Below are 16,220 nucleotides of genomic sequence, written 5' to 3'. Positions count from 1 at the left end.
AGATGTATCAGGATAAAACTGTTTTAGTTGGTAGCAAAAAAAAACAGAATTTCTAATCAATAAAAAGGGACTGAAAACAGTAACTCAAAACAAGTGATAGATAATATACATGAACATCACAACATTATCTATTCATGACAACACTTCTACTCCTAAGGTCATAAACACATACTGGAGCACAAGCAACTCTGTTTTAAATTCCATTCACAGCAGAAGCAATTTCCTAGTGTGCAAAGTGCTGTCAGCAGCTCTGATGTTTGTGTATGAAATATAGACAATATGACTGGCCCATCGGCAGCCATGTCAGGCTGATGGATGGTGCCTGTAAAGAAGTAAAGCGGCTGCTGTTAGGAACAGTCTATCAGAAGCTTGAAGGAGATTCAAACTTAATAGAGGTAAAACTCTTATAATCGGCAAATTTCCTCAAATGATAGGAAAGGGACAAATCTGAAATATAAAGTGCAATTTCCGCTCTGGGATAGTACAGCACAGCACAGACAGACATAAAATACAATGGGTACATCCATAAGCTCAGCTAATTCAGGATGTGTTCTGGATAAATTAAATTTGCACATATCACAGCTTATTTATATTTCATATGCATCACCATTTCTTAAAAGTATCCGAAGCTCCGACAGTAGACTTGTAGATGTCAAAATGCAAGCATGCACATGGATGAATTAAAGACAAAATGGCTTTATGGGACTGTATTCATCTTTTCTGACATACCCAATACATTTATTTCTGCTTAGAAATTAATTTTCTAATACTAACAAAGGTCAAAATGAACTACATAGAAGTCCCAGGGATTTCGTCATCTTCAGCAAATTATCTCAAATGGTTTTGTCAGGTATACCTTGATAATGTTGGATGATGTGTGTCAGTACGAATAAACTGATCAGAATGATTTTTTTTAAAAATTCAATATACATATAGCAGAAACTACTGAAAAATAAATGGTTTTCTTTTCTATTTCAAGGGAATTGTGTTCAGGCTATGTTAATATTTCATAGGCTTATTAAAATTTTTGACTTTGGCTGAATGATAATTAAAGACTAAGCCACTGGGTATTAAGATCAACAAACTGCTACCGCAATTTTTAATAAATCAAAAAAAAGGGGGATTCTCTTACTTCCTCACAGAGTGTTTCTTGCAGCAGGAGGCAGTGCACTATTGGCCGACAGTGGGATCTTCTGGGATTTCCCATTGACTGCACACCAGGCCATGACTGGAATTCTCCAACTGTTCGCATCAGCAGGTTTCCTGGCAGCATGGGGTGCAATCAATGGGAAATCCCACTGACAGTGGCAGGACCACTGCCTCCCACCATCGGAAATATGCTGTGGGGAGACCGGAGAACCGCCCCCCCTGCCCCACCACCAAATATTTCACATTGTGTAGTTTAGACACAGGATCCAAAATTCCTATTTCTTTTTGTGAAAGTTGGATATAATGTATATTTGTTAGCTGAAAAATAATAGAACTTGGAATTCTTGAAAAAGTGAACAATTAACTTCAATTTAAAAAGTGGTTAATCTCTATGCATCTGAAGTAATGATCTTGTATCATAAATGAAACAACTAACAAGTGACTTGAAAAAAATCAGAAAGATTATTAATTCAGCTGTGGAATGATCCTTGATAACAGGACAATACTATCAGGAAGAAATCTAGTTATAGTCCAACAGGTTTATTTGGTGGCACAAGCTTTCAGAGCACTGCCCCTTCATCAGGTGATGGCATCTGTTATGGCATCAATTTCAAGTCTTCCTAAATCCTGTAACTGAGTGATATAAGAATATTTTTGACGATGGAGAATTGCTCTTTACATATGCAAAGGGAAAAGTATGGGAATTTGTCATTGTACAGTGAACACTGACAACAATTCAAAAGAACATGGACAGCTGAAAGCAGAAGATTACATTAAGTTAAAGGAATAAAAAGGTATGTCATGAATATCATTATAACTTAGAACATAGATCATGACGAAAAGTTGTAGCTGAAGAAAAAGTATTAACAAAAATATAACATCGGGGAAAATAGCATGTTGACACTATAATTAAGAAAACCCACCAACACCTCTTCTTTCTCAGGAAACTAAGGAGATTTGGCATGTCTGCTATGACTATAACCAACTTTTACAGATGCACCATAGAAAGCAATCTTTCTGGTTGTTTCACAGCTTGGTATGGCTCCTGCTCTGTCTAAGACTGCAAGAAACTACAAAGGATCATGCACAAAGCTTAATCCATCACACAAACCAACCTCCCATCCATTGACTCTGTCTACACTTTCTGTTGCCTCTGAAAAGCAGCGAGCATAATCAAGGACCCCGGATGTACTCTCTTCCACCTTCTTCCATCAGGAAAAAGATACAAAAGTCTGAGGTCATGTACCTACTGACTCAAGAACAGTTTCTTCCCTACTGTCATTAAACTTTTGAATGAACCTACCTCACACTGAGTTGATCATTCTCTACACCATAACTGTAAATCTGCATTCTGCACTCTCTCCTATCCTTCTCTATGAACATATGCTTTGTCTTTTTTGCATGCAAGAAACAATACTTTTCACTGAATATTAATACATGTGATGATAATAAATCAAACGGAGCATGTGGTGGACCTTAATCCACATGACTGAGATAGTTCCAACTCATTTGGGAGAAACAGCTTGAAGATTGTTGGAACTGTGGAGCTCAGAAGGCAACAGAGCACTTACCATATATCTCAACCTTGGGTGCCTCCAAATACTCTTTCAAAAATAGGGGTCGAGTTATACGTTGAGTGAAAATGTGAACCAATGGCGCAAATGAGGGTAGTCACCATTTTATAATGTGAAAATAAACAAAATACCCATAATTGATATTAAATTAATATGGCATAGTTTATTGAATGAAATAATTGTAAAAAGATGCCTTTAATCAAAATCAAAGCATTTTAAAACAATCAAATTCATGCCTTTGGCATCCAATGCAAAGAGTTAATCAAATTAATTCTGAGTGACTTCGGCTAAGGCATCATCATAAAGACATTTAAGAAAATAATTTATGAGATGTGGGCATTGCTGGTTAGGCCTCATTTTTTGTCCACCACTAGTTGCTCGAGAAGGTGGTGGTAAGTTGCCTTCTTGAAGCACTGCAATACCTGAAGTGCAGGTATACCCATAGTGCTGTTTGGTAGGGAGTTTCAGGATTTTGACCTAGTGACAGTGAAGAAACAGTGATTTCCAAGTTAGGATGGTGAGTGAATTGGAGGGGAAATTCTAAGTGGTGGTATTCCTGGGTATCTGCTGCCCTTGTCCTTTTAGATGGTAGCGGTCATGGATTTGGAAGGCACTGTCCAAGGACCCTTGGATCAGATGTGGCACTTTTACTTTCAGAATCATCCCATCAACTTCCTCTCCATCCATTAAATTGGATATGCTATATTTTGACCCATGAAACATTATATAGTTCCAAGTCATGTTGTGTGCCTCTGAGGAGAACATACAGGTTATGGTTTTCCCATGCATCTGCTGCCCTTGGCCTTCAAGACAGTGGAAGTCATTGGTTTAGAAGGTGCTCTCAAAGGACACTTGGCAAGTTGTTATACTGGTATAGACTGGTACACACTGTGTGACAGTGGTGGAGGGAGTGAATGATTAACATGTTGAATGAGATGCCAATCAAGCGGACTGCTTTGTCCTGGATTGTGACAAGCTATTTGAGTGTTGTTGGGCGTGTACTCATCCTTACAAGTAGATATAATTCCATCAAATTCTTGATTTGTGCCTGGTAGATGATGGGCCAGCTTTGGGAGTCAGGAAATCCCAGCTCTTGTAGCCATAAAATTTATATGGCTGGCCCAATTAAGTTGGCTGACCTGCCACCAATATCTGTTGCTGTTCACTGGTGCTAGATGCTTCATCACATGGAGACCTATCTATCTCATTCTCTAAACCAGTGAACTATCTTTATTTTGTCATTCACTACTCCATGGGAATCTGGAGTTGATCTTATAATGGATTACAGAAACAGTCTGCATGCAACCCAGCATAACTACATTCACTTCAGGGAGATAGTGGCAGATGATAATCAAGTAATCCAAAGTAACGCTCTGGAAACGTGGGTTTAAATCCATCTTGGCAGCTGTTGGAATTTGATTTCAATTAATACATCTGGAATATATAAAGCTAGCCACAACAGTGATGACTATGATAGCTAACACTGATTGCTGTAAAGACCTTTCTGGATCACTAATGTCCTTCATAGAAGGAAATCTGTGAAACCTTCTTACCCCGTCTGGCCTACATGTTACTTAGGCCCATAGCAATGTGGTTGACTCTTAACTGCCCTCCGAAATGGCCTAGCAAGTCATTCAATTTAAGGACAATTAGAGAAAGGCAAAAAATCTTGGCCTTGCCAGTGGCACTCAATGAAATCATTTTTAAAAAAAATCACTCATCCAGTTATATCCATACTTTTGAAGCTTAGTTCTGGTTGGGCAAATTTAATTTTTTGCAGATTGGACATCTCCAGAGAAACATTCGAACCATCTTAAATCTTCATATATCTAACTAGAATCACTCCATGATCCATCTATAACCAACGGACCAAAGAGGTTTGAAACAGAAGCGGTCATTCTGTCTCTTGGTTTTTGCTAGAGCACTCTAAAATCCATCCCACTCTTTCCCACAGCCTTGCAATTTTTGGAACATTTATTGAGGATCCACAATTGGGGGGAATGGGAATTTCTTGGCTACATCTGGCTACAATATGGCTGTATATAGAACCATAGAAAAATGGAGACCCTTCACATTTAGCCCTTCACATGTGTGCTTGTCAAAACATAGCTATCCAGTCTAATCCCACCTTCCAGTTCTTGGTCCATTGTTCTGTAGGTTACAGCAACTCTAGTGCATATCCGAGTCTTTTTTTAAAATGAGATAAGGTATTCTATTGTTACTATCCCAGTTGGTGTTGTAACTGGACAGGACGATCCCTGACACTGGCTCAAAAGATTGTAAGTTAATTGTTTTAACAACAAGAAAAAAACATTTATTAAACATGGGAAAATTGGTTTATAATACAATATTCCTTTACTCTCCATTTATCTTAACAATACATACAAATTTTAAGATTAACATGATTACAAAGTACATCTTGAGTTACATTAGTCTCGCTAACCCACGAAGTCCCTGTGAAGCACACAAGATGACTGTGATCAAGTACGTATCCTCTCTGAACCCATGTTAGTGTCTGTGGATTTTAATGCAACTGTCTCTTTAACTCAGAGCACTTGGTTTATTTTTCCTTGAGTTCTTCTGAACAATGCCTTACTCTCTGTTCACTGAACTTCAGTAGTCAGAAACCTTCTTTCAATCTCAGTTCCCTGGTTGTCTGGACAATATCTTCGTTCTTAGGAAGCCTGCATCGTTGCAACTTGATTGTCCTATCTCGCTCTTCTTGGCAAAGTTGAGAGCTGTTCACTCCTCAGTGATCTGTTTCCAACGGTGCTGGCTTCCAGTTAAAACCAAGATCAAAAGAAAATTTTCTCTCTGGGAAGTGGGCATCCTGTTGCTAAGCAATGCTCCCGCTACTATATTTGTTCTTTATGCTATAATTCTCTCTAAGCACAACAAAAGCACAGTTGGAACGTAACCGACCCTCCAAAACATACAAACACCTTTATCCAGCATGCATCTAACTATTGGCCCTTTCCAGGTGCAGAAACATTAAATTAAACCTATCTAAAACGATATCTTATTTTTCATGTATACCAATAAAAATATAAATCCCTTAAACAACTCTTCCTAACATGACCTCTACCATCAGGCAGGTAGTGAATTTCAGGGCCTCCCATCAAATACATCTAGGCCCTTCATTACTTAATACACCTCAATGTAATCTTCCCTTAGCCTCTTCGTTTTCAAAGAAAACAACCCAGCTTACCCAAATCTTTATTCACAGTTAAAATTCACCATTGAATTTGGCAACATCCTTTTGCACCTTTCCTAAAGTTATCATATCCTTCCTGTAATTTAGTGGCCACAACTGGTACACAATACTATAGTTGCAGTAAAACAGTTGTTTTATATAGTTCTAACATTACACTGTGCTTATTCTTGGCTTTGGCCAATAAAGACCAGTGTCCCATATGCCTTCTTGACCAATTTATCCACCTGTCCTATGACCTTCAAAGTTCTGTAGATGTACACTCAAAAGATCCTCCTGTTCTTCTACTTCTTTCACAGTCCTACCATTTATTGTATATTCCCTTGACTTGTTTGTCCTTTTCAAATGCATGACCTCACATTTTTCTGAATTGAGTTCCAATTGTTATTTTTCTGCCCATTGACTACTCCACTGAAATCTTCCTGCATTCTCCAGCTTTCTTCCTCACTGTCAACAACATAGCCAATTTTTGACTTATCTGCAAATGCCTTCATCTTGCTTCTATATTTAGGTCTAAATCATTGATTATATTATGAACAAAAAGGGAACAAATTGGAGTCCCATTGGAAACAGCCTTCAGGTCAGAAAAACAATTGTTCATCATAATCCTTTTCTTCTTGTCACTAAACCAAATTTATATCCCACATGCAACTTTCCCTCGGTCCCATGAGGTTTCAATCTCCGAATCATCTGTCACGTGGGACACTGTCAAAAGCACTGATAAAAATCCTTGTAGACTACATCAAAGGCCCTATCCTCCTAGTTACTTCTTCAAAAAATTAAATCAAGCTTGTCAGACACAACTTTCCTTTAACAAATCCATGATATTGCTCCTTAATTAATCTGATACTGAATAAGGTTTAATTTTTAAAATAATTTATTTAAAGTTATCATTTTCTCAACAATAATCAATCATTTGAGATATGATTATTGGTAGGGATCTGCTGTTTGCAATTATGTCCACTTTGGGTAGAATCTAGTCCAGACACACAAATATGTTTGGATCATGGAGCCCCACTTAGCACTGAAGACATAATTGGTGAGATCCCTGAAAACTGACATCATAATGCCAGTTCTGTCTTTGTCAGATGATATCTGTACTCAGAGAAGGCACAAAATGTGCCTACCATCATTTGCAGTGAAATTCATTGATTTGAACAAAAGTGGCAAAGACTTGACAGATCAAAGTTCTGTCCCAAATTCTGGCTTGCCAGCATTGTAAATTGCTGCATGCCCCCATTGCCCCTTGCATCCAAGGATTTCCCTCCATCATAAGGTCAGAATATGATGATTGCTGAATATGGTAGTGTGTTCAGTCCCATTTGCCATTCCAAGCCTGAATTTAGCAAGACCTGCACAATATTCAAGTTTGAGACGGTAAGTGGCAAGTACCATGCATGCCAGATGTCAAGCAATGATGATCTTTAACAAGAGGGAGTCTAACCACTTCCCCTTGCAATTCAGTGATATAACCATTGTTGAATCCCACACCATCAACTGGGAAGTTTATTGGACAAGCCATATAAATGGTATGGCTACAACAACAGGTCAAAGACTGTGCATTATGTGAAGAGTGACTCAGCTTCTAACCCCTGAAACCTTTTTAACCTCTTTTATGGCGTAAGTCATGAGTACAGTGCCTGAATGGGTGCTGATCCAACAGCGCTCAAGAAGTTCGACACCATCCAGGATTAAAGCATCTGCTTGATTGAGGTCACATCCAGCGCTACTAGCACAGCATTGTTGCAGTGTCTTCTATTTACAAAATGCTCTGCAGAAGTTAGTGTAAATTTATTCAAAAGCACCTTACAAATTTGTGGTGGGCAACCAATGCATGGGATCACCATCATCAGTAAGTTCCCTTCCAAGTCAGCTATGATTTGAAATGCATTGTCATTCCCTAATCATCGCAGAGTCAAAATTCTGGAATTCCCTGAATACAGCACGGTGAAAATATCTTCTCTACACAGACTGCAGCAGTTCAAGAAGGCAGCTGATCATCACCTTCTGAAGGGCATCTAGGGATGGGAAATTAGGAATGGGCAATTAATGGTGGTCTTGCCAATGATGCCTACGTCCTATGAATGATAACAAAATAAACATTGATAATGTGAAAATATCTATTTCTTGAGCTCCAACAATGGATGTGCAGGACTTGTGCAATTGGAGTGTGAAACCTAGTTCCAGCTGTTAAAAATCGGAGGTCAAATGTTTCAGTTTCCTTTGCTGATAATTACATGACAATGTAAAATTCAATACAAGATGTTTTATGAAAATAATTATATTAAATACGTTACATTGAAAGTAATTATTGCATACATTTTCATGAATAAAATTTGAATTTAAAATCATAAATTACTGTTGCAGCTTTATTCCTGTGTGCAACACTCTATCACAAACTAGAAAATTAAAATATCACCAGTGTCAATAATTATGAAAAACTTTAGATCTCATACAATATTGACCAGATTTTATCAGTGTTACCCTTTCCATATACCTATAGCTGTAAATTACAGCTTAAAATATTCAATGCTGTCAAAAGACTAATCCCTAGTGCTTTAATTGATCAGGAGGCTGAACTAGAGGAAATGGAAGAGTGAGGGTTGAAATAAAATCTGAAATAAGAATACAATATCAGGTTAAGAGGAAGTTCAAAAGAACAGAAAGGCCTTTGAAAAATGCAGCTGTCTCCAGTAAATTGCAGGAAATGGGAGAGCAATTATGCTGTTGCCAAAATTTCACTTAGCTACAGGATTTATCAATTATTCAGATAGTCAATATATGCCCAACATAAACTCTCTCCAGAGCCTTAACACTGAAAAGGAAGTTGAACATTACACAGTAAGTTAAACCTACCTTCCGAGAAAAAAAACAAAATTGTTTTTCAAAGAATACCAGTGCGGATTTTGTGCAAACCTTCCTGAACAGGATTGGTTACATTTTTGGCAGCAGTTCTCAGAAAACCATTTACAGATTGTTATATTCAAACTACAGATGACATTTCCTGTTCTGTTCAGATGACATCGTCTCAACCTTTTCACCATTATTACTCACCGGATTATCATACATTTGCACAATTAGCTGCTTTACGCCATAAAGTGTAGGATGCGCCCAAGCAGAGGGATCCTGCCAGTGTCGATTTAGATCAAACCCCATTAAAGAGCACCTAAAGAAACAGTAAGTCACAATTTATCAAAGGAAAACTTGTACAGTTATTGTACTCTCATTTGAGGCAGTTGAACAATATGATAGGATTAATCATCTGGTAAACATGAGCAACATCAATATAATTTATACAACATTTTCAATATATTAATTGTTTAAATTCAAATCTGAAAAAAATAGCATTAATTGATGAGATTTTCTTAATTGATCTAGAAATTCATGTGCCCTGTTTTCTGGGCACAGAAGTCATAATATGAAACCTGCTCTCGCCTGTTCAGATCAAGCGGGGCAGAGCACAAACTTGGTGCAATCATCTACATGATTGAGTCTGGCTAAAAGAGTCCTATGGTCTTCCTTCTTTAAATGTTGGAGGCGCTCCCTGTGCTCAGCAGGGGGCAGAATAATGTTGTTCAGAAACCACATGGTGCAACCAGCCTGCAATTTATAAAGGCAGGCTGCCCCTCCTAAAACGAAGGTGCACTGAGGAATTTTGATACAATTCAAGTATTGGTAAATACCAGGGCAAAGAATGGTAGTGTTAGAGACATTAGTAATGGAGGTGGGCAGAATAATAGATTCCTTGGTTCCATCCAGGTTCCAGAAGACCATCAATGACTTTCCTCAGAGGAAGAGAGAGCAGATCGTCAGAAAGGCCAAATGTTGAAGTCTCCACCCAAGGACATGGCAGCAATGTCACAAGAAGTCTAATAACCTCCTGGGTGCTCATTGTTAGTGAATGCATATTTACATGAGCACATTGTTCAACTAGTACCAGTCCTGATATGCAGGAGTCTCACCTAATATTCAGTTACTCTACCTCAATTTACCAATGTTGCCTCACACCCACTGCTCACTGCCTGCACCTCTTCAGCTATTCAGCAGTGATATGAACATCATTCAAACACATTGCAATGCAGTAACTGACATTTGTCTCTCTCTACGTGCCACCATCCTTCTGTCACCTCAACCTTCCTCTTCTTGTCCTGTTTTTAAGCACCCAAGAACTGCAACCTTTCCAGCCACAGACCAATAAGGAAAAGAGACCAACAGCACAGTATTTACTAACCGCAGCAAGTCCAAAACACTTAACTCCATTCCAGGTTCTCACCTATTGTTGTGGTGGTCAGCTGTAATACCAGCAGCAGCCACCACTCCTTGTGGTTCTGCTAGAACAGAAGAGCTGGCAGTCTTCCAAATGGCTGGTAGCCCTCGGAGGCAGGATCTTTGGCCTTTAAGTGGCAAAAACCCTGATGTCATGCAGTTCACTGCCTGGTGCGTAGAATTATGCGTGGTTTCTGGAAATGGTTGCAGTTGTTGGGCCAGGTTTTCCTGCTTACTGTTACGGCTATTGCCACGGCCATTAAATTCAACAAGTTCAATTATCAGGCAAGTGGCCTGCAGCCGGGATGGGCGAAGGGCAGCACAGGTGCCAGATCCCCAGAGTGCAAAGTTACACATGAGTTTTGCTGCAGGGGACTCAGGTAAGGATTTGATGGAATGGTGTACAGATAAAGGCTAATGAACAAGCACCATAAAAGATTTGGTGCATTGGCCTGTCTTCTAGAAATTCTTTTGTCACTGTCAAGCAGTATGGACGGAGTTGGGTACTGCAGAGGTTGGAGCCAATCACTTCCAGCATGTAAATTATTGCTGACTCTGTGATAGCACTTGAGAATACAACCATAATGCAGTGTCCAATGCTCAATGTCTCAATATCCACTGCACCACAAATAGAAGCCACCCAAGGTCTGAGTGCTGCACTGGAAACTGAGACTGATGTCATGGACAGTTTGTTGCTATGCAAGCACAGCTTTTGTTATACAAGCTCATCATCATGGAATCAGATACCAATGCTTAAATGAGCCTGCATTCTCACAGCTGTCCCACAATCTGCCTTCTAGCACATTGCTAGGATTTCTGACATACTGCCCTGGGGATTGGCTGTAGTTCTGTGGAACACAAACCACACAGATGATACTTCACACGCCCTCCTTGCCACTCTGCCAGTTTCTTTGCAGTTGCCCATCAGCTAGTCAGCCAAGACTGCTGTCACCCAAACTGGTCTGGTGCTGACCAAAGCCTGGCACTCTAGGTCCAGAGATACTCCTGCAGTGTGTGCCCGACAATTCAACGGCAGTCCCCGTTGAGAGTCAGCAACAGTAGTGAATGGTGATTTAGGGTATGTTAGAGATGTCATATGCTCCAGCCTGGAAGCATCCCAATGCAAAGAAATTCAGGAGCACAATCACCCTTACAGCCCCTAGCAGCATCCTTTTTCCCCACGCTGGGTTTGTAGATCTGCTTGCAAGAGGTGGTTGATTTTCATCAGCAGCTCCTTAAGAAAATGGAATGGAAGCACACACTTCATTTGGCTTAGGTTGCAATAACAGAAATATTCCCCAAAGACCTTGGAGGGATAAAACCTTCTGCTCAAGAGCCCTTCTCCTCTCCTTCTTTAAGTGAGGACATTAACTGCAGCAGCGAGGTCAAAATGGCAGTGCTGGATTCAATAAGTATTACACGGTCTGCCTACTCTGCATATTTCTACCGGATGCTTCTAAAGTCAATGTTACTGACCTTCTCAAAATGGCATTGAGGGCCAAATCAGAAGTGCATCCACACATAGTCTCAATGCCATTTTGAAGTCAAAGTGGTGCTAGTAGTGCTGAAACTACAAAACCTCTATACAATATATAAAATAATTATGCAGAATCTAAAAGTAGCAGCAGGAATGTCAGGCAGATATATAGCCATTCCTATTGCCAGAGTACCAAACACAGAAATGCTGCTCTACAAAATCGTGCACACTTTGTTGTCTTTGGTCTTGGTCTTTATTACAATATCAAATCTAATTATGCAAAAATCACTAGAGCACAAGAGTTCATCTATTTCTAGCTTTTTAATCATTTTGTTTGACTGCTAAATGTATCTCCATAAAATTGTAATATTTTTGATCTTCCCTTTCCCTGGTCCATCTACTTAAATAAGATATTTAAATCCTTCATGATTATCCCATTGTAATTCTCTGCAGTTTCTCCTGCTTATCTGAACAGCTTGCTATCTACCTGTTCACCTTGAGCTGTTAATCGATAGCTGTTGCCAGCAATTATTTTGTTGCTTTTATCTTTACTAATTTCTACCAAATTACTTCTGCTATCTCACTTTTTTAACATTCATGTGATAGGTGTAATGTTGTGCCTTACTAATCATGCTACCACCTCACCTAGTTTAATAGACTGATCTGAGCAAGCATTTGGAACCCTTTCAGTCTATCTCTATCTCTTGTCCATCTTTGCTTATTGCCATGTTATTTTGATGCATTAATGTCTATACCATCTCTCTGTATATATGTTTCTAATTCTAATATTAATACATCTTGCATCAATATAAAAGCAATAAAGACATATTTCAACATTTGCTTATTTTCCATTTTCATCATATTTTGTATTTCTTGTTCTGCTAAATGAAAATTATCTTGCAGTTACATCATAAAATATTCATGTTTCAAATAAATAGTTAAAACCACCACTAAAATGAAGGGGGAGGAACTTCAGACCAGCACTTTAATTGTCCGTTTTTATTATCTCAAATGTGGTTTCAAGGCCAAACTCCCGATCCCTTGGTCAGCACAAAACATTTGCTTATCCTCATTTATCAGACGTGGTGCACTGCTAAAAATCTAGTTTAAATAAATCCAATTTCTCTACCCTTTATGGAATTTTTCCACCTATTATGGCAGCTGAATGTGTGAAATTCTGTGGAAATTTAACACTCATGTACTTATGCTGTGTGTCACAATAACTTTCTATCTGGTTATATGTGCCATGCTTCTATTTTAACTTAACCTCCCATACTCAGTTCCTTGAACTGTCATTAGGATATTTGGCAACTTGCAGAAATTGCTTCAGGATATTAAAGATATTATATGCTTTATTTTCTTACAAATTCTTTTTCTGTTGCTCTCACAGAGTGTTCACTCTCAGTTATTATATCTTGAGTCTTGTTTCTCACCAACTTTGGAATATGAATCTTTCACCTGAAACATTAAAACTAAATAATCTGAAGCAACTTATTAGTTTTAAGTGTTGAGCTCTCTTAAAGCCTTTGAACATTGCCCTGGCTAGATTTATTAGTCTCTGGAGTTTGTATAATACCTTCCAATGTAAAGTTTACTCTTTTTAGTTCAACTAGTGGTGAACAAGATGTAACAAACTCCAATTTGAGTTCCTTCTCTCCTGAAGGCTCTCCTTCATCCCCTTCATCCTTTAAATGTTTTTGGTACTGTTGTCCATGTTAACCTCTTCCAATGCCTTACTACAGGAGCACTGCTTTCATGGTACTACTCTTTCAATGATCCCAGTCCCATATTGCTAATGCTTTTTTTTGCACAACCCAGAAATATCATTACTCCTCATGCAGATCTCTCAAAATAGCAATTGTCATGTTTCCTTCTCCAAGTTCCAGTTCACGCACATTCCAAGGATTGATTCTGTGCCCAAGAATTTCCATTGCACGGTCATGCTGAGTAAGGAACACAGAGGGGGGCATTCAATGGTCCCATCTGCTCTAGCGGGAATCCTGATGGCCCACTGAATAGGGCATCAGGGCTAAAATAGAATTGCTGCTGGGCATCAAAAATTTCTGATTCACCCAGCCTGCCCCGATCAGATTATTAAATAGTGTAAATCAGCAGATAATGTAAATGCAGGCATTCATTCAAGATTTCCCATGAAGAATGGTTCATTTTTAGTCACTGATTTCCAATGCACTAGTTTACTTTTCAAAGATGACATGTCAGTGACTGCAAGAGAAATTTGCAAGGACTGGTGCTCAGTAAAGTGTTAAATTATATCATGAATGGCTGGCCTAAAGAATGTAATGATGAGAAATTGCAGGAATAGAAATGAACTGAGTGTAGATCAAGGCATTCCCCTTTGGGGCTAAAGAGTTATTATTCTGCTAACATTTAGAGAGATTGTTAGAGGAACTTCATCAAGAGCACATAAGGATGATCGGTATGAAAGCTAGAGCAAGAAGCTATTTTTGGTATCCAAGGGTAGACAGAGATATTGAAAAGTAGTGAAGTCTCTTCCAGATTGAACAGAAATGATTCAACCAAGATTCCTATCATTTCACTGTCAAACAAAAGAAAACTTTGGGAACAGGTCTACATTGATTTCCTTGGAGCATTTTGTTTTGGTTGACAGTTTTAACAAATGGATTAATGTTAAGTTTATATCCAATAACACATATGTCAAAATTATTGAGGCTTTGAAAGTCACTTTGCAAATTATGGGTTGGCAGAGGTGTTGGTGTTAGATGATGGTCCATTGTTTATTATCAGGAAAATAGTGGTGACATTACAATATCAGGGCAATTCAAGAAATTGGAATATTTTCTGTTGGTTGTATGTTTAAAAAACTGTGGGAAAATGTAGCTGGTAGGGACAGTTTGGCTATGTTACTGGAACTAATACCTTTGATATGTTGACGTTCTTGGCAACATTGCAAACAGATGTTTACCTAAAACAAATTGGTAACAATGGGGAACAGAACATGAGGTGTTGAAGGTTCAAAGGAAGTGACAAAGTGTGAAAAAAAGGGTCATAAAGTGATTGTACGTTGCATTTACTGTTTAAAAGCTAGATTCAAGAAATGAAAGTAATTAAGTTTGACTTCTGAGGAAGTTAGTTTAGATAAGGGAAGATCAAAGGGAAAAACTATATATAAGGAGATGACTAAATCTATGCAGAGATGCTGTTTATTAGACCTCAGCCAGCAGCAGAAATAGTGATTTAACTCCCAATAAGTAGTGACTGTGAAGAAAGCCCATCTTGAAAATCAAGTTGTTTGTTCTACCTCAGAACTGCCCACAAAGAGATAGAACTGCCTAGTGTGGCAACCATTACTGGATTTGTATATTTTTTTTGAAATCTATGACATGCTGTGGAATGTTTGGGAAGAATTAACTCTAAATGCAGTGAAGTAAAGATTGTTTGAAACTCTGTAAAATTAGTAATACTGTGTAAAGCCAATGTCTTAATTAATAATGCTTCTAGTTTACTTTATTGTTATTTATTTTATTGCTTAATAAACATATATACTATTTAACATAATCACAAAACATGTAGGACATCATTCTCTGCATTTCAAATGTTTCTTCACATTATACTATATATTTCAAGTTTCCCTTCTGGGATTTGGAATGATTTAGTAGTTACCACCAACCACGTCTTGAACAAATGACAGAAGAGTTTGAAATATTTTTGAGTAAGAACAGGTTCAAACACACTCCACTACCACCACATTACCTATTGTCCAATTGTGTTACAGAAAGAAGTGCATAGATTGTGAAGATATCTTTACAGAAGCATTTAATCGGTGACAAGTAGACTGTAATTTCCATGTCTTTCTTCAACACACGATATGCTAATTTTTGTTCCTTTACAGAATACCCTCAAAGTCTAAACAGCTTGAACACCTTACAAGTTAAAGTTTAAAGACACTTCTGGGAGAAAGTTTAATTTGTTAAAACCTGGCATTAGTTTAAGCCTGAAGTAAGAGAAAAGTATGATAAAGTTAAGATGAGTCATGAAGGATGTGCCATCTGTGCATAACTAAGGAAGTTAAAGAATAATATTAAGTTGAAAGAAAAAGTGTATACTTCTTCAAAGTGAGTGGCAGGTCAGAAGATTAGAAAGAATATAAGGAACAGCCAAAAATGAGTAAAAACATTATAAACAGGAAAGAGAAATTAGAGTATGAGAGAAAACTGGCTAGAAATATAAAAACAGATAGTAAGAGTTTCTGCAGTTGTTTGTAAAGGAAAAGAGCAACCAAAGTGGGTGTTACTCCTCTAGTGAGTGAATCTGTGGAATTAGTAATGAAACATAAGGAAATGTTGAATGAAATAAACAGATAATCATTGTAGAAGATACAAATAATATCCCAGAAATAATTGCGAATTAGGAGGTGAAAGGGAGGGAGTGAACTTAAAACTATTACAATCACCAAGGAAAGGATATTGAGAAAATTCATTCATTCATGGAACACTGGGGCCAGCATTTACTGCCCATCCCTAGTTGCCCTTGAGAAGGTGCTGGTGAGCTGCCTTCTTGAATT

At 38.2% G+C, this 16,220-nt stretch overlaps 1 protein-coding gene across 4 annotated transcripts in view; it reads right to left on the bottom strand.

The window, feature by feature from the left end:
• agbl4 (AGBL carboxypeptidase 4) overlaps positions 1 to 16,220 on the bottom strand; it is a 791,814-nt gene that overhangs the window by 110,938 nt on the left and 664,656 nt on the right. For all 4 annotated transcript variants that reach the window (XM_080195501.1, XM_080195499.1, XM_080195498.1 and 1 more), the window contains one exon: positions 8,989 to 9,100. In XM_080195501.1, the coding sequence (XP_080051627.1) occupies positions 8,989 to 9,100 (112 nt within the window). The remainder of the gene's footprint in view (positions 1 to 8,988; positions 9,101 to 16,220) is intronic.

This window comes from Carcharhinus amblyrhynchos, chromosome 9 (genome assembly GCF_965287045.1).
Source record: "Carcharhinus amblyrhynchos chromosome 9, sCarAmb.v2.hapA, whole genome shotgun sequence".
Taxonomy (NCBI): domain Eukaryota; kingdom Metazoa; phylum Chordata; class Chondrichthyes; order Carcharhiniformes; family Carcharhinidae; genus Carcharhinus; species Carcharhinus amblyrhynchos.
Note: the sequence above shows the minus strand (reverse complement) of the source record. Positions and strands in the feature narration are given on the sequence as shown.